At 43.5% G+C, this 18,553-nt stretch overlaps 1 protein-coding gene across 4 annotated transcripts in view; it reads left to right on the forward strand.

The window, feature by feature from the left end:
- Window positions 1-1,014: 1,014 nt before the first annotated feature.
- The window catches only part of prelid3a (PRELI domain containing 3A), a 60,509-nt gene continuing 42,970 nt past the window's right edge, over window positions 1,015-18,553 (forward strand). For 3 of the 4 annotated variants that reach the window (XM_060824495.1, XM_060824492.1, XM_060824494.1), the window contains exons 1-4: window positions 2,133-2,288; window positions 6,102-6,270; window positions 7,765-7,854; window positions 16,758-16,828. In XM_060824495.1, coding sequence (XP_060680478.1) covers window positions 2,257-2,288; window positions 6,102-6,270; window positions 7,765-7,854; window positions 16,758-16,828 — 362 coding nt within the window. In that variant the 5' untranslated portion in view covers window positions 2,133-2,256. Of the gene's footprint in view, window positions 1,202-2,132; window positions 2,289-6,101; window positions 6,271-7,764; window positions 7,855-16,757; window positions 16,829-18,553 lie in introns of those variants that run through there. The other variant, XM_060824493.1, reaches the window with a different exon arrangement.

Raw genomic sequence — 18,553 nt, forward strand, 5'->3', positions numbered from 1 at the left:
ATACTCGAGCATATACGGTATACACTATCCCAAGATCGACTGAAATAATCTTATTCCTTGGATGCTGCCTGACCTGCTGTGCTTTAACCAGCAACACATTTTCAACTGAAATAATGTGAATCTAGATTAGAGTGGTGCTGGAAAAGCACAGCCGTTCAGGCAGTAAAATCGATGTTTCGGGCAAGAGCCCTTCATCAGGAATGTCGATTTTACTGCTCCTCGGATGCTGCCTGAACGGCTGTGCTTTTCCAGCACCACTCTAATCTAGACTCTGGTTTCCAGCATCTGCAGTCATTATTTTTACCTGAAATAATGTGAATGCAAATTCATGGTAAGAAATATTTTTAACATGCTTATACCTACCGAGGTCAATATTTTTCTAATCGACTAGTACAAAATTATCAGTTTAATAAAAGGCAAAAATCACATAGTCCACCAAGACTGCTGCTTTGACGTGATGCAACGAACTCAAACGACTAAACTCACTCCCTCTCCTCTTCGACTGCAATGTTCTGTGAGAGGCAAATATTATGTATCAATACAGGTAATGAACAGCAGAAAACTCCCCTCTGACACTCATAGACAAACAAATAATCTCTTCACGACCATGATAACCTGTATCACAATCCAACGTAACGTGTCATTCTTGCATTTGCAGGAAACCTCAAGATCACCATTGCCAGTCTCTGCTCCTCACTGTGCGCTTGGGAGCAAAGCTTTTCGACTGGACCCCCCTTTGCTTCCTTCGTTTTTATTTTAAAACAATAAATTTCATAACATTTAAAATGCACAACCTCCAGTCGTTGTCATTTCTCCCGCGCTCCCTGAGGCTGCAACAAAGTATCTAGTGGTTAAGTGGATACATGCTGGATGGAGGTGTAGCGTTTTACGTCATGACGCATAGTAGTCATTTCACCCTTGGCCCGGTTATGTCATCAGAAACTCAACAATGTTAAATTGAGTCAAACTCCTGCTATGGACTTTCTTGTCAACTTGCTATACCGTATTTGCCAGAATTGGTGTTTCTGTTTTCTTGTGCTATTTCTCATACTTTTTCTCGCTATTCTTTCTCTTTTTTGATCGGGAATCCTACTTCATTGGCTAGAAAGATTTTGAAGTCCAATGCTTGCCAACAATTCCACGTCAGAAGATCGACCAACGAACGTATATCACAACGAAACGTTAAGGGATGAAATGCAAGGTGAGGCAGTTGCATCTGAAATTAAGCAATTTTTTTTAAAAAGATACAAACTTAGATAAATTCCAATACAGCAAGTTACGTAGTAAACAACTTTGCATTGTCAGCATATGAGAGCGTTTTGACGTGCTAAGATATATACACAGAGGTAAAAACAATGACTGCAGATACTGGAAACCAGATTCTGGATTAGTGGTGCTGGAAGAGCACAGCAGTTCAGGCAGCATCCAAAGTGCAGCGAAATCGACGTTTCGGGCTTTTATTCCTGATGAAAGGTTTTTTGCCCTTCACCTGATGAAGGAGCGTCGCTCCGAAAGCTAGTGTGCTTCCAATTAAACCTGTTGGACTATAACCTGGTGTTGTGTAATTTTAATCTTTGTACACCCCAGTCCAACACCGACATCTCCAAATCATGTCTAATTTTCCTGTTGCGATATGTCTTACTCAGTACATCGGCAAGAGGCACGCTTATTATATGTTTCCTAGGGTTTAAACATCTAATCTTCCATCTGACCTCGGATCACTTCGAGCATGACACCCACTGAAAACATGCTCCTCCAAGACACTTGTGAGGAATGTCATATTGAACGTTATGACTGTGTTAAATGTCTGTATAGGGTTCAGGGTAAGGGGGGCGGACTCTCCCTGGGACCGGGTGCTACTGGTGGGCGGGACAATTGCTGTGTTTGGGGCGGGACTACCGTCACAGGGCGGGGAAGCCGCCAGGAGGCAGCGAGGTGACGCAATCTGGGGGCAGGTGGCCAGTGGTTAATGGGCGGGGCATCCGTCAGCCGTCAGAGGGATGACGCGAACGCCTCAGTAGGCGGGGCGATGATGCCACCAGTGGGTGGGGGCTGTGATGTAACCAGGGGGCGGGGCGGGGCGGTGATGTAACCAGGGGGCGGGGCGGTGATGTAACCAGGGGGCGGGGCGGTGATGCCTCAGTATCCCGGAGACAGACGCACGGCTCCTGTCCAGGTGGAGATCTAGCGGCGAAGCTGCGGGGACCGGTGTGGAGGGTTTGGGGACCGGCACAGTGCGGCCTGGCCTCCGCTGCCATGAAGATCTGGAGCTCGGAGCACCTCTTCAGGTAATTCACCTTGGGCTGGGCCTGGGGTATAGTAATCAGGCCTGAGGGGGCTGGGTGTGAGGGAGAGTGGGCGGCCTGGCCTGAGGAATGCCCAGTGGGGGAGGTGGGGGGAGAGGGGGAGTGGTTCCAGCATGATGGCTGGGGGCAGGCGGGCCTCCGTCACGACGGGGGAGATGTGGCGTGGGAGGAAAGGGGGATTGGGATGCTCCGGCCTGAGGGTGAGTGGGTTGGGGGTGTAGCCTCAGGCGGAGGGACATGGAACCGGCCCGAGGACAGGAGGGGGGCCTTGGGCGTTCTGGCCTGAGGCGGAAGGGGATTGGGGTTTAACCTGACAGGGAAGGGGATTGGGGTTTAACCTGACAGGGAAGGGGATTGGGGTTTAACCTGAGGGGGGGAAGGGGATTGGGGTAGAGCCTGAGGGGGGGGAAGGGGATTGGGGTAGAACCTGAGGGGGAAGGGGATTGGGGTAGAGCCTGAGGGGGAAGGGGATTGGGGTTTAACCTGACAGGGAAGGGGATTGGGGTTTAACCTGAGGGGGGGAAGGGGATTGGGGTTTAACCTGAGGGGGGGAAGGGGATTGGGGTAGAGCCTGAGGGGGGGAAGGGGATTGGGGTAGAACCTGAGGGGGAAGGGGATTGGGGTAGAGCTTGGGGGGGGGAAGGGGATTGGGGTAGAGCTTGGGGGGGGAAGGGGATTGGGGTAGAACCTGAGGGGGGGAGGGGATTGGGGTAGAGCTTGGGGGGGGCGGAAGGGGATTGGGGTTTAACCTGACAGGGAAGGGGATTGGGGTCGAGCCTGAGGGGGAAGGGGATTGGGGCCTGGTCTGAATGGGAGTCTGGCCTGTCACAGGAATGAAGGATTAATATGGGGTGGTGGGGTGGGCGGGGGGGAGAGGCTGCTGTGTTCGACATTCCTGCCTGCCCCATGCTTGCTGTGACTGGATCAGCCTGATGCTGCTGGAAGCTGACACGAAGCAGTTTCTGACTCGATCTTTAAATCTGCTTGAGCAGCTTAGTTTGTAATTTTCCAGAAATCGATGAATTTTGTGCAGAGTTATGCCTTACAGACTCATAAGCTCCCGGGACTCTGCATTGCTGAAAGAACTGGAGGGCTGCTTTTTTTTTGTAAAGGGTTGTGTGGGTCTCTTTGTAGAAAACAAGTCGCAACTCCCACCGGGAGATATTTAATTGTTTACTGCATGCTTCGCCAGTTTTTTCCAGCCAATTCCTTGTTTATTTGGGAACAGATGTGGTGGTGATCCTAGTTATACTGCCTGCGCATTCAGACTGTTGGTATATCTAGTTGCATTTTTGGAGGTGCACACCTTAAACAGACTCATTCAGAGATTAATTTAGATCCAACACCTCTATTCTCCCCCTCCCATTTCCCATTTGCATGCAGCTCCTCAGCAACAAAAACATTGGAGTCACGTTTCAGTTGTGACACTGATCTCTAACTTGTCACATAACTTAAGGGGCTGTGAAGGAGTTTAGAGCTATCAGATTGCTTATTCAGCATGCAATACAGCATGAGCAAACTTTCCTGCAATTAAAAATTAGGAGGACAGAAGCAATTGCCTCTGGTCTGCATGACAAAATTTGCTGTCTTGGTACTGATTCCAATCCTTCTCAAACTTGATGTTGTATTTGATCCCAAGTTGAGCTTCCCAACTGCCCATTACTCAAATTGCTAATTCTGTGACCAGTGGTGTTCCACAGGGATCAGTGCTGGGATATCTGTTGATTGTAATATATATGTGATTTGGCAGAGAATTTAGGTGGCCTGATTAGTAAGTTTGTGAACGATTCAAAGATTGGGGGAGCTGCAGATAGTAAGGAAAGTTGCCAGATGATATAGATATGTTGGAGATTTGGGCAGCAAAATGGCAGATAGAGTTTAATCTGGACAAATGCAAGGAGATGCCCTTTGGAAGATCTTATGTGGGGGTGGGGGGCAAGTATATAGTAAATGGCAGAACTCTTAGTAGCATCATTATAAATGGGGATCTAGGCATAGGGGGTGGGGTGGGGCTGGGAGAAAGTAGCAAAGAGTACAGTAGGTGAATGGGGGTGTGGATGGAGGTGATAGGTTAGAGAGGAGGGTGGGGGAAGGTAGCAAAGAGTACAATAGGTGGATGGGGGTGCCTATTGCTACCCCTTTGGTCTGGAGGAAGTGGGAGAATTTGAAGGAGAAATTAAGGGTGAGGACCAGTTCAGCCAAACGAATGAGTGTATCAGTGGAAGGGTACTGTTGGGGACGTCCCTCTACACCTCCATCCACCATGACCAGGGCCTCCAAGCCCTCCGTTTCTTCCTGTCCCAACGTCCCCAACAGTCTCCTCCACCGCCGTTCCCTCACCATCTGATGCCTGGAGGAAGAACATCTCAGCTTCTGCCTCAGAACACTTCAACCCCAGGACATCGATGTGGATTTCACCAGTTTTCTCATTTCTCCACCCCCCCCACCCCCACACACACACACACACACCTCACCCCAGTTCCAGCCTTCCAGCTCAGGACCATCCTCATGACCTGTCCTCCCTGCCAATCTCCCTTCCCACCTATCTGCTCCACCCTCCTCTCTGACCTATCACCACCATCCCCACTCCCATTCACCTATTGTACTCTTTGCTACTTTCTCCCCAGCACCCCCCCCACCCCCCCCCTCCCACCCCACCCCCCCATTTATCTCTCCACCCTGGAGGCTTCCTGTCTCTATTCCTGATGAAGGGCTTTTGCCTGAAACGTCGATTTTCCTGCTCCTCGGATGCTGCCTGACCTGCTGAGCTTTTCCAGCACCACTCTGATCTAAACTCTGGTTTCCAGCATCTGCAGTCCTCACTTTTGCCTAGGTTCTGAAAGTGACAACACGAGTGGATAAAATGGTCAAGAAGGCATCCAGCACGCCTGCTGTCATTGCTCGGAGTATAGAGTGTAAAAATTGGCAAGTCATGCTGCAACTGTATAGAACTTTAGTTCAGCTATATTTGGAATACTGCAAATAGTTCTGGTTGCTACACTACAAGAAGATATGGAGGATTTGGATAGGGTACAGAAAAGCTTTTCCAGGATGTTGCCCGGCTCGGAGAGTAATACCTATGAGGAGAGATTGGACAAACTTTGTTTGTTATCACTTGAACATCAAAGGATGAAGGGCAAGCTCATAGAAGTTTACAACATTATGGGAGGCATGGATAGAATGGATAGTTGGAGTCTTTTTCCCAGAGTAAAAGTGTCTTTACTAGGGGACAGGTTTAAGGTAAAAGGGAGAAACCTATAGAGATGTGAGAGACATGTTTTTTTACACAGAGGGTGATAAGTGCCTGGAATGTGCTACCAGTGGAGGTAGTGAAGGTGGATACAGTAGCAACATATAAGAGATATCTTGACAGATAAGTGAATAGGCAGGGAATAGAAGGATATGGATCATGTAGAGGCAAAAAATTTTTAGTTTAGAATGTGTTGGTGCAGTCTTGGTGGGCCGAAGGGCCTGCTCCTTTGCTGTACTGTTGTTCTGAGTTCTGATTGAAGAAGTTGAGGAATAGACTGTAGAATAGAAAAAGGAGATTCTTATTTTCTTTACTGACTTAAATGATCTTGTACTTTTACAACACGTTCTATGCTGTGATGTATTTATGCATTGTTATATTTCAGTGTGAACATTTAAAATATCTATTGTATACATACATGTGATTGTAAGTTTGCTTAAGGTGACAGTTTTGTAACTGCCTTTTGCACCCACCTCTTCCCTTCCATTTCTGTATAGCGGTGTTGGTTGATATGCCATGTAGTCATGTTTGCTTGTGTCCTTTAGCCATCCATGGGAGACAGTTATCAAAGCTGCAATGCGTAAATACCCCAATCCCATGAATCCCAACGTGGTAGGCGTGGATGTGTTGGAGAGAAATCTTGATACGCGAGGAAGACTGCATAGCCATCGTCTGCTTAGTACGGAGTGGGGCCTCCCCAGCATTGTTATAGCTGTAAGTCCATAAGCAGCATTTTGTGCAATATTTTTGGTCTATTTGGATACCCATTGGTTCATATTACTGAACCAAAATAGCCAGAATCAACAAGAGCTGTTTTTATGGTCCAATAATTTAATTGACATGGCTTGTTACTGTCCAGATCCATAGAGCAGTTTGTATAATTGACATTTATAAAAGTTGGTGCAGAATAATCTGATTTCTGAGTTGAATCCAGACAATAATAAACTGAAAAAGAATTGTATATGGAGCTTAAGGTAGTGATATGTTCTTTGACATATGTATGAACAAGTAACAAGAATGGAGCACTCAGTCCTTCAAGCCTGCTCCATTGTTCAATACGATCACAACTTGTCAACTTAGTTGCCTTTAATAAACCACCTGTGTCTAAGTCACAATAATGATCTAAGATCCCAGGTTAATGATGAGAATGTTAGGTAGTCTGTTTGAAAATGCATATGTAATTTACAATGTAAAGCTACAAGTAACTTGGCCAACTCATGTTTCTTACAAGCTGTTGTATTGAATGTGGCATTTCTGTGTAGTGTCAACACAAATAACTTTAGGAAGTTTCCAGGCTCTGTAAATATTCAGTAGCTAAGTAGCCTTTGAAAGATTCATAAACAGACATTTGTAGTATGGTGTGTTGTAAGGAAATTAATCCAACACTCGCTGTTGTGTAAAATAGGTATGAGTATTATATTCAATTATGTTCAATTTACAGTGTTTATAATCTCCAAAAGACTTTGTAATATCCCTAGAGAGTGAATGCTGAAAAGATTTTTTCCCAAACAAAGATTTTTGCTGTCTGATACTAGAACTTGAGAGCAGAGTTTAAAAATAGGTGGCTTCCATTAAGGGATTTTAGATTCCCTACAGTGTGGAAACAGGCTCTTCGGCCCAATAAGTCCACACCGACCCTTCGAAAAGCAACATTACCCCCCCCCCCCAATTAATGCACCTAACACTATGGGCAATTTAACATGGCCAATTCAACTGACCTGTACATCTTTGGATTGTGGGAGGAAACCGGAACACCTGGAGGAAACGCACGCAGACGTGGGGAGAATGTGCAAATCCACACAGATAGTTGGAACCGAACCTAGGTCCCTGGTGCTATGAGGCAGCAGTGCTAACCATTGAGCCACCATGAAGAGAATATTTTTCTGTCAGTTATCGAGTCTTTGGAACTCTTCTCCTCACAGTGGTAGAAGCAGCATAATTGAATACGCTTTAGGTAGATTCTTCACTACAGAGAGGCTAGAGAAGGTAGAGTTTAGGTCACAATCTGATCAGCCATGATCTTATTAACCGATGGAACCGTCTAGAAAAACCAAATGGCCTACACCTAATTCATATGTAAATTCACTTGACTCACTGAAATTTGAAAAATATTCTGGTTCTCCATTCAGTAAGTATTATTCAGAAATTGGGGGTATTAAGACAATGGGTTAGTTTCATATTGTAACCTATGTAATGTGTTTTTGCTAGATACTAGGTACAAGCAGGACCACAACATACATTAAAGAACATTCTGTTGTAGATCCAGTTGAACGGACAATGGAACTGAGTTCTTCTAATGTAAGTAATTGAGTTTGAAATTCTTAACAACATGCACATCTATATAATCTGCTAATGTATCATACCAAATACATTTTCTTGCTCCACCATACAACTTAAATAAAACAGAAACTGATGTTATTCATCCTAGTAGCATCAGTGACGCTGTTCTTTTTGAAAAGCTTTGCATTTTTGAATTGTATGTGTCCACTGTGGCTCAATTGGTAGCACTCATATCTTACATCTGAGTCATATTATTCTGGGTTTAGGCTCCACTCTATGGCCTGAGTACAATAATCAAGACTAACATCCCGGAGCAGTGCAGAATTGCATTGATGGAGGAGTTAGCTTTCAAGTTATACATTAAACCAAAGTGTTACTGTCTATTCAAGCAATTGTGAAAGAAATCATGGCATGGGTCTAAGGAAGAGCAAGAAAATTATATCCAGTATTCTGACCAATATTTGTTCTTTAAAACACCCGGATGCTTAAATCATAAACAAAAATAGAAGTTGCTGGAAAAGCTTATCAAGTCTGGCAGGATTTCAGGAAGAGTCATCAGACCTGACGCATTTAACTCTGATTTCTCTTCACAGATGTTGTCAGACCTGCTGTGTTTTTCCAAAAAACTTCTGTTTTTGTTTAATATTCATTTCTCCTTTTTTGAAAAAAGAAAAGAATAATCAGGTCATTAGCTTATTATTTGTGGAAGCTGCTCTGTTTCGTAGATCACAATAGTGTTTACGCTTCAGTTTCATTTGCTGTAAAGTGTATTGAAACATTCAGGGGCATGCAAAATGCTGAGTAAGTGTAAGTCTGTTTTTCTCTCCTCGCTCCTCAGAAATGAGCGTATTTGAGATACATTTCAAGCTCTGTGAACTTGTTTTTGGCATCCAAACCCTCCTTGCACTATTGGTCAGAGATTTACATTGGCTTTGGCAGAATAAGCTAATGTTTGCATTCTTATTTACAATGATGAAGAGATGTTAGTTGAATGTACTGAATCAATGCAACAAGGACAATGATGTACAATGGCAACCTGCATTTATATAACACCCCTAAAGTAATAAAATGTCCCAAAATGCTTCACAGGAGTGTTATAACACAATTTTTGACATTGAAGTCAACTTCAAAATTATCCTGTTGTTAGTCAGCATCTTATATTTGTGAAATAAAAATTGAACTTGGTAGTGCTGCTGCCTGAATCGGATGGTCAAAGATTTAATTCAAAGTTTGGAGACTTGGTAAGTAAACTAGCATTCCAAAACAGGAGGAATGCTGATCTTTCATTGATACCATCAATTAGATAATACTTTAAGTCTTCTCATGGACATGCAAGATCCCATTTTACTTTAAGTACAACCCCCATGTTCTTATTTTCTTCAGCCAATACATCAAAAGGTTGAATGAATGAGTTAACTTTATTGCCAAATCAGTACAGCGACATGTTGCCACTTGCAGTGCTATCTTAGATCCAAAGGTGCCAAGGATCAGCTTCTTCAGTTAAAGATTAGTTACAGTGCAACAATGCCACCAACACCTGGTGCCATCTTAGCTGCAGATTACCTAGGTACAATCCTTGGTCAGAGAGTAAAGAAATGAAGAAGAAAAAGTTGCATTACATCAATACACAGTATAACCATAGGTCAGATAAATAAAAACCAAAGCAAAAAAGAGAAACATCACAGTCTTTTCCCAAGGGCTCTTTGCTCAGGGGTGTCCACGTAGTTTGACCGCTGGCTGCTGCCACACTGGGCACTGGGCTCCTGGGGCCACGCTGGGCACTGAGCAGCTGGTCACTGGCCGCCAACCACCAACCGTGCTTCAGAGGCCGGGAGCAGGTGAGTTTGTGGTCATGTAAATGTTTTTGTGGGATCATGCTATATACAAATTGGTTCCTGTATTTTCCCCAGAGTACAATAGTGATTATATTCAGAAATGGTGTATTAGCTGGAAAGCTCTTTTCATACCGTGATGTCTTGATAATCTTTATGTCAAGATAAGTTAATTCTTTAAGAAACACACTAGCAAGTGACTTCGCAGCCAAGGACTTTTGCTCCTGATTAACATTTCATTCATGTAGGCCATGTCCATTAACTTCACGTATACTACCATTCAGCAACTCATTTCATCTACAATTTGTATCTTTGCTTATAAGAAAGTCTGGAATTGAAAGCTTCAGTTTGAATATTTGCAGATCAGTGAGTAGATGTTTTGTCCTTTTACTATTGACTTCATCCATCACTGTATCAGGGATGAAATATGATAGAACCCCACTGGTCCTCACCTACCACCCCACCAACCTCCAGATACATCGTATCATCCTTCATCATTTCCGCCATCTCCAAACAGACCCCACCACCAAGGATATATTTCCCTCCCCTCTCCTATCAGTGTTCTGGAAAGACCACTCCCTCCGTGACTCCCTCGTCAGGTCCACACCCCCCACCAACCCAACCTCTACTCCTGGCACCTTCTCCTGCAACCGCAAGAAATGCAAAACTTGTGCCCACACCTCCCCCCTCACTTCCCTCCAAGGCCCCAAGGCATCCTTCCATATCCATCACAAATTCACCTGCACCTCCACACACATCATTTACTGCATCCGCTGCACCCGATGTGGCCTCCTCTATATTGGGGAGTCAGGCCGTCTACTTGCGGAACGTTTCAGAGAACACCTCTGGGACACCTGCACCGCACCACCCAACCCAACCCAACCACCCTGTGGCTAAACACTTTAACTCCCCCTCCCACTCCGCCAAGGACATGCAGGTCGTTGGCCTCCTCCATTGCCAGACCATGGCAACCTCTTTCCACCTATTGCATTCCCAACGCCCGTCCCCCAAGTCCCTCACCCCTACCTTTTATCTTAGCCTGCTTGGCACACCCTCCTCATTCCTGAAGAACGGCTTATGCCCGAAACGTCAATTCTCCTGCTCCTTGGATGCTGCCTGACCTGCGTTTTTCCAGCAACACTCTTTATCAGTTAAGTGTTTCTTGTAACAAGGTGATATCAACCCTCTCCTTTCTAAGGCTTGACAGTATTTTTTTTCTTAATTGGTGAATGACTCCCCTTAACATTCCATCATTTAAATGAATGGTTAGCCATGATCATCCAAAACAGTCCATGACCCCACCCCCCACCAAGAGGAGGAGGAACCCCACCCATAGTGCGTCGAGTGAAAAACAAAAAAATGCAACTTCCAAAACCACTAAATCAAAACTTCTAACACCTACATTTACAACAAACCAACATATAAATGAAAGGAGACTTTCCCACTTGTCCACAGGGGGCGCTTATACCACCCATTAGCTCCACCATGACTCCTCCTAGCTGAAGCCATGCCCCTGCCCCAGATAACACACAGTAAGAAACAAATACCAACATCTTAGAACAAGAAAGTTAAAAGTGGGCACTCAACCTGTTCCCTCCATACTGTAATCCTAGGCACTCCTGGTAGAACAAAAAAAGACCTCTTTCCCCACTTCCTCACACCGCCTCCCCCCAACCCCAAACCAGTAAAGAAGGACAAAAGGAAATAGGAAGAAAAGAAAACCCAAGAAAACAAAGGATGACGGGAAGGGAGAGGAGACACAAAAAGGGAAATAATTATGACCCTGACAAATATTTACAGAAGCCAAAACCACCCCCCAACAACCATGAAAATTAGGCAAATTACAGAGAAAAAACAAAATAAAACAATTGTCCATATAATTTAAGCCAGTCAGTCTATTTTAAAGCATCCAAGAAGTCCTTCGCCTTTTCCGGTGAATCAAAATTGAACACTGACCCTCCGTGGCTGAAACTCAGTGTCGCTGGATTTCTAATGGAATACTGGTAATTCAAATCCCTCAGCTGCCTTTTTACCTCATCAAAGGCCTTCCTGTTACGAATCACGATGGGAGAGAAGTCCTGGAAAAGCATAATTTGTGATCCTTTATATATCAGAGCCTGAGGATCCTTTCCCAGTCCTCTAGAGGCTTCAGCATCATTTGTTTGTCTCTATAGGGCTGGAGTTGCACTAGGACCAGGCAGGGGAGCTGGCCTCACCTGGGCCTGTGCACTGCGACCTGGTGGGCCTGTTCGACCAGCACCCGGCCTACCTTAACTTACAGCCTCAGAAACTGTGGGAGCCATTGCTCCAAGAAGCTGACGAGCTGGCCTCCTTCTTCCTGTTCAGGAAGCCCCAACCACCGAGTGTTCTTCCGACGACCTTGATTTTTGAGGCCCACACTCACCATTCCAGGGCCTGAGCCCGACCTGCCAAGACTTCCGCCGCGGCCCGTTGCTCCACCTTCCACACACGCTGCCTGAGGCGCTGGATCTCCTGATGTGGAGGTCAAGCCTCTCTGTCAGTTAAAGCCAAATACCCAGAAAAGCTCCCCGCACCTCTTAATCTGTTAAAAATGTGAGGGAGTGAAAGAGAACTCCTAATTTCCACTATTTAAAGGAAAATAACAATTTATTTTCCTAACAGAACACTAAACAAAATATTAACGAACTGAACACTTTCCCCTAACTGAATACCATCCTATTAATGTGTTGTTCCAAAAACACACTTATTAAGCATTACATTAACTTCATCTCAAGTCTGCACAGTCTCTGTCTTCTCTGCTGTCTTCAGTCTTTCATCTGCTGATCTTCCTAGGTCAACTTCTTTCCTTTTGCTGTGAGCACGTTTTACAGGAAAAGGTACCTTGGATAGAGAGTGTCTTCTAATTTCTTTGTGAGCAAGATTTTAGATGGGCAGTTAGCTTTCTGGTTGATCAGTGGTAGTTGCTCTCTGACCAATTCTTAAAATACCTGTTTTTTTTTATACCCCTCAATATTGTTCTCTGTCATTGGTCCAATGTTGTCAAAACAATAAATTCAAACTCGATTGGGGTTTAGTATCCTGGACCTAATTTAAACTAATTGATTAAATTCAAATTGTTGTCAAAACAACCAAAACTCATACCCATTTAACATGAATTGTTACACGTATCTATTTTGGAACGGCCCATCTCCCACTCGGATATCTGAGCCTGCTTTTCAGTTTACTTAGTTATTCAGAAAACACTGCCTATTTTAAAGTGAACATACATGCTTTCAACTTCGTAACACTAGTTATCCTTTTGTCCTGAATGTAAAATCCTGTTTGTAAAAGCCATTTCATGTCCTGTTTTTGCCCTCCTGATTTAAGTATACTCCTACTGCCTTTACATTCTTTTAGGGATTCTCTCCATCTCTGCTGTCTATACCTGGTATATGCTTCCTTTTTCTTGACCAAAACCTTAATTTCTGTAGCCATCCAGCCTTCCATATACATACCAGCCTTGCCCTTCACCCTAACAGGAGCATACTGTCTCTGAACTCTCATTATCTCATTTTTGAGTGTTCCCCATTTTCAAGTGATCCCTTTAGCTGCAAGCATCGACCCCCAAAATGTTTGAAAATTCTTGCCTAACTAATAGGATTATGGTCACTGGCCCTGAAACACTTCCCCACTGGCACCCGCCCTGCCTTATTTCCCAAGAGTATGTCAGGTTTTCTAGTAGGTACAGCCACATGTTAAATCAGAAACTTTTCTTGTGTTCACTTAACAAATTCCTCTCCATCCAAGACCTTAATGCTATGGCAGTCCCAGTCCATGTTTGGAAAATTGAAATCGCCGACCATAACCACCCTATTATTAGATTAGATTCCCTACAATATGGAAACAGGCCATTTGGCCTAACAAGTCCACATCAACACTCTGAAGAGTAACCCACCCAGACCCATTCCCCTACCCTATCTTTCCCTCTGACTAATGCACTTAACACTACGGGCAATTTAGCATGACCAATTCACCTGACCTGCACATTTTTAGGTTGTGGGAGGAAACTGGAGCACCCGGAGGAAAATCACACAAACAGTCGCCCGAGGTGGGAATTGAACCCAGGTCCCTGGCGCTGTGAGGCATTAGTACTAACCATTCTGACAGATAACTGAAACCTCCTTACAAATTTGTTTCTCAATTTCCCACTGACTATTGAGGGTCTATGGTATAAGCCCATTAAGATGATCCTCCCTTCCTTATTTCTCAGTTCCACCCAAATAACTTCCCTAGACGTATTCCCAGGAATATATTCCCTAAGTATAGCAGTAATCAGAAATGCCACTCCCCTCCTCAGTTGCTCTCTTTTCTATCCTTCCTATAGCATATATAACCTGGAGCCAGTCCTGCCCATCCCTGAGCCACATTTCTGTAATTCCTGTGATATCCCAGTCCCATGTTCCCAACCATGCCCTGAGTTTATCTCTCTTACCTGTTAAGCCTCTTGCATTGAAATAAATGCAGTTTCATTTATCAGTCCTGTCTTGTTCTCTGCTTTGTTCCTGCCTGCCCTAACAGTTTGACTTACTCCTTTTGCCAACTGTATCAATCTCAGATTGCTGTCTTTCTCACTGTCTCTTGGGTGTCGCCCAACCCCTAAATTCCTTTACTGGTTTAAACCTTCCCGAGCAGCTCTAATAAATCTCCCTGCCAGTATAGTAGTCCTCTTCCAATTCAGGTGCAATCTGTTCTTCTTGTCCAGGTCACTTCTACCCCCAGAAAGAGATTCCAATCATCTAAAAACATCAATCCTTCTCTCCTGCACCAGCTCCTCTTCCACACTTTTATCTGCTCCATCCTTCTATCTCTACCCTCACTAGTATGTGGCAGCTTGAATGATCTGGATATTACTACTCTCAAGGACCTTCTTTAAATTCCTGCCTAACTTCCTATATTCTCTCCTCAGCCTCTCGACCTTACCTGTTCCTGTGACTTTAATTCCAATGTGTACAACAATCTCCTGCTGGTCCCTCTCACCTTTGAGAATATTCTGCACCCTCTCCGAGATATCCTTGATCCTGGCACCAGGGAAGCAGCACACCATTCTGATGTCTCAATATTGGCTGCAGAAATATCTCTCTGTGCCTCTGACTAGAGAGTCCCCTATCACAATCGATGCTTGAAACCTGGCTCATTACATTAAAGCCAGTCTTAGTACCAGAGACTTGGCTGTCAATGCTACATTCCCCTCTGGGTCCATCACCCCCTACATTTCCCTACATTTGTTAGAGATGGGGATAGCCACAGGAGACTCTTGCACTACCTGCCCCCACCCCCCATCTACCTGACTGTATAGTTGGTTTATTTCCCTTATTGCAACTGCCGTCCATCACACCACCACCTAGCTTCTAACTGCCTAGCTTGTTGCCTCTAACTGCCGCTCCAACCAATCCATGCGATTTGTTAGAATTCAAAACCAAGTACACCTGCAAACATAATCATCAGTAACATGGAAACTCTTCCCTAATCTCCTACATCTGACAGAAAGAGCACACCGCTCTACTAAAGACCATCTTTGCACTTAACAATCTACAGACCCAGAAAATAGCAGTCTTATTACTCTTAAAAACACTGCTCCAGGTTAACTTAGTGCCTATGTTTATATTTTCAACGTTTAATCAATAAAAACATATAATGAAAAAGAACCACACTACTCACTACTGTAGATTTACAAAAAAGAACTAGCCACTTAGCTGCTCCCCTGCTGTGATCGGCCCACGCATGTTTCTCGAAGATCAACTGTGAATTTCATTGTTTGTCTACTTTTCTTAGAGGAACTCTGATGTCCACAGGTACTTGAAATCAAAAAGTAGAGGCAGTAGCTGAGAAGGTTCATTGCTGGGTGAGACAGTAGTATAAGCTTCTTTCTCTGTTGATTTACTTGCCACCCACATGGTCACTACCTTTGTCTCTCTTCCTCCTTTTTAAAAGTGCTGTATTTTTGATCTTTATTTCCCAAAGTTCCAAACAATGCAACAGCTTATAAAGTAGTAATAGGTGTTCCCTTAAATTCGAAAAAATCAGTTCCAACACTGAAAATATCTCAAAAAAGGGGCAGCTCTTTTAGCATAACTTTTTTCCTGTCTTCCATCTTGGATTATCCAGAATCCTCCATCTTTAAACTCTTCATGCCAACCCAGGTGGGCCACAGAGTTCAATCAGAACCCACAGAGTTCAATTCATCACACGTCATGAATCATCAAGAGCTGGTATCCCTTTAATTTTACTCAGGGTAAATTGATTAATCTGTCCTCTCATTCTGTAATCTATTTGTGTTTGGGTGTGAATGCAATCGTCAAAGAGGTTTGGTTTAATTTATCTGTGTGCATCATTTATATTCTGAACCACATTTACTGAATTGGCAGGCATAACCTTTTTTAACGAAAAAAGACGTAAGGAGTTTGAAAAGACGGTGCTGTTTTGAATCCTTATCCAGGCGTAGCAATTGATTTACCCTCAAACACAGTGTTGCATCCATTTCTGGGCACCATACATATGCATACATATGAGAACATATGCACACAAACATTTGTAGCATGAAGATCTTCAGTTTCTTAGATAGACTATATAATTTGGGCTGGTTTTCATTAGAGAAGATATGGCTAAGAGGAGATTTGGTTGAAGTATTCAGGACCATTAGCAACTGGACTGAGTAGATTGGATTTTTTTTTCTCCGTTAAGATTAACAAAAGAGGCAATGCTGACATAAGAAACTTTCATGCAGCAAGTGGTTAAGATCTGGAATATACTGCCTGAGGCTGTCGTGGAGGCAGTTTAAATTGAGGCATTCAAGGGAATTGTGTTATTATCTGAAAAGGAAGAATGTGCAAGGCTATAAGGAGAAAGTGTAACTTTTAACACCTGACCATATTGAGTCGTTCTGCACTAATGTACATGTTAAGGACAAAACTCTTCAAAACAAGACAGATATCTCAATGTCTTGGTCTTTAATGTTTTTTTTTGTTGGTACATGTGTCAGGTTCTAAGCATTTGTTCTTAGAGCAGTTACCTGAATGGGAAGATATCTTTTCAGGTGAGATTCAATTCTATCCACTACTTTTGTTACAGATTACTCTCAGTAACCTTGTATCAGTAGATGAAAGACTGATATATCGACCTCATCCAGAGAATCCAGAAAAGTAAGTTCAATATTGTTTCTTAACATTTAATTGATTATATTTTGTTTTTTGGATATTTTTTATCTGTGTAATGAAACAAGTTTAAATTGATTTTTCTTTACGGGTTATGGATAGCATTTGTTCATCCTGAATTACTTTTGAACTGAGTGGCTTGCTAAGACATTTCAGAAGACAGTTAAGAATCAACACATTGTTGTGGGTCTGCATTCACTTGTAGTCCAGACCAGATAAGAAGGGCAGATTTCTTTGACTGCATTATTTTGGTAAATGAGAGGTTTTTAATGAAAATTATAGTTGCTAGTTTCATGGCATATTTACTGAGTATTTCAATTCCAGACTAATTTTTTTTTAAAATCCACTAGGATTTAAACCCATGAGACCTCAGAGTCATTACCATCAAAACACACCTTTCACTACATGTTGTAATCTTATTTAATTTACTTTGAAGATTTTTTTATTTAGCAAAGACCAAGTCAGTGATGAACGAATAGCACTTTGGAGGCATCTATGAGGATATTTTAATAAATGTTTACTTGAGACATGGGTGCTGCTGGCTCAGCCAGTATTTATTGCACATCACCATTTGCTCTTGAGAATGTGATAGTGAGCTGCCTCTTGAGCAACTGCAGTCCATATTTTGTAGATGGACCTGAAATAGCATAAGAGAGGGAATTTCATAATTTCAACTGATGTCAGGATGTTGAATGATTTGGAGAAGGACTTGCAGTTGGTGGAACTTGTATCTGCTGCCCTTGTCCTTCTAGGTGGAAGTAGTCATGGGTTTGGAAGGTGTTTTAGTGAAATTCTGCAATGTTTCTTGTAGATGATACACACTGCCACTACTGAGCGTCAGATGTGGAAGGAGTGGTGGTTTGTTAATATGGTGCCAGTCAAACTGACAGCTTTGTTCTGGATGGTGCCAAGCTTCTTGAGTGTTGTTGGAGTTGTACTCATCCAGGCAAGTGGGGAAATTCTGTCACACTCCGAATTTGTGCATTGTAGATAGTGGACTAGCTTTGCAAAGGCGGAAGGTGAGTTACTCACAGCAGTGACCTTAAGTTTGACATACTGTTGTAGGACTGTATTTATATAACTAGTCCAGCTGAGTTTCTGGTCAATGATAACTCCATCTGGATGGTGATAATGGGGTATTCAAAATGGTAATGTCTTTGAATATCAAGGGGAGGTGGTTAGAGTGTCTCATATTGGAGGTGGTCATTGTCTGGCACTTGTGTGTCATGAATGTTGCTTGTCAATTTACAACTCATGCCTGAAAATTGCTCAGGTCTTGCTGCCTTTGGACATGAGCTGCTTTATTTTCTGAGGAGTTGCAATTGTTTTTGAACATTGTGCACCCATTGGTAAATTTCCTCACTTCTGGCCTTACAATGGAAGGGAGGTGATTGATGAAGCAGCTGGAGATGGTTGCACCGATGGACTCCTGTAGAAATGGGATGACTGCCGAGATGACTGATCAACAGCAACCACAACCATCCTCTGTGTTCCAGATATGACACCAACCAGTGGAGAATTTTTAAAGTTGTAATGCAGTCGGGATCTGGAGGCCCTAGCAGAAATGAAATTTGTTGTCACTGAGAAGGTTATTTCTGATAGCACTATTGATGACACTTTCCATCCTGTTACTGATGATCGAGAGTAGACCGATGCGTCTGAAATTGGCTGGATTGGATTTGTTCTGCTTTTTAGTGTGCATGGACTATTTTC

Source organism: Hemiscyllium ocellatum, chromosome 4, assembly GCF_020745735.1.
Source record: "Hemiscyllium ocellatum isolate sHemOce1 chromosome 4, sHemOce1.pat.X.cur, whole genome shotgun sequence".
In the NCBI taxonomy this organism is placed as follows: Eukaryota; Metazoa; Chordata; class Chondrichthyes; order Orectolobiformes; family Hemiscylliidae; genus Hemiscyllium; species Hemiscyllium ocellatum.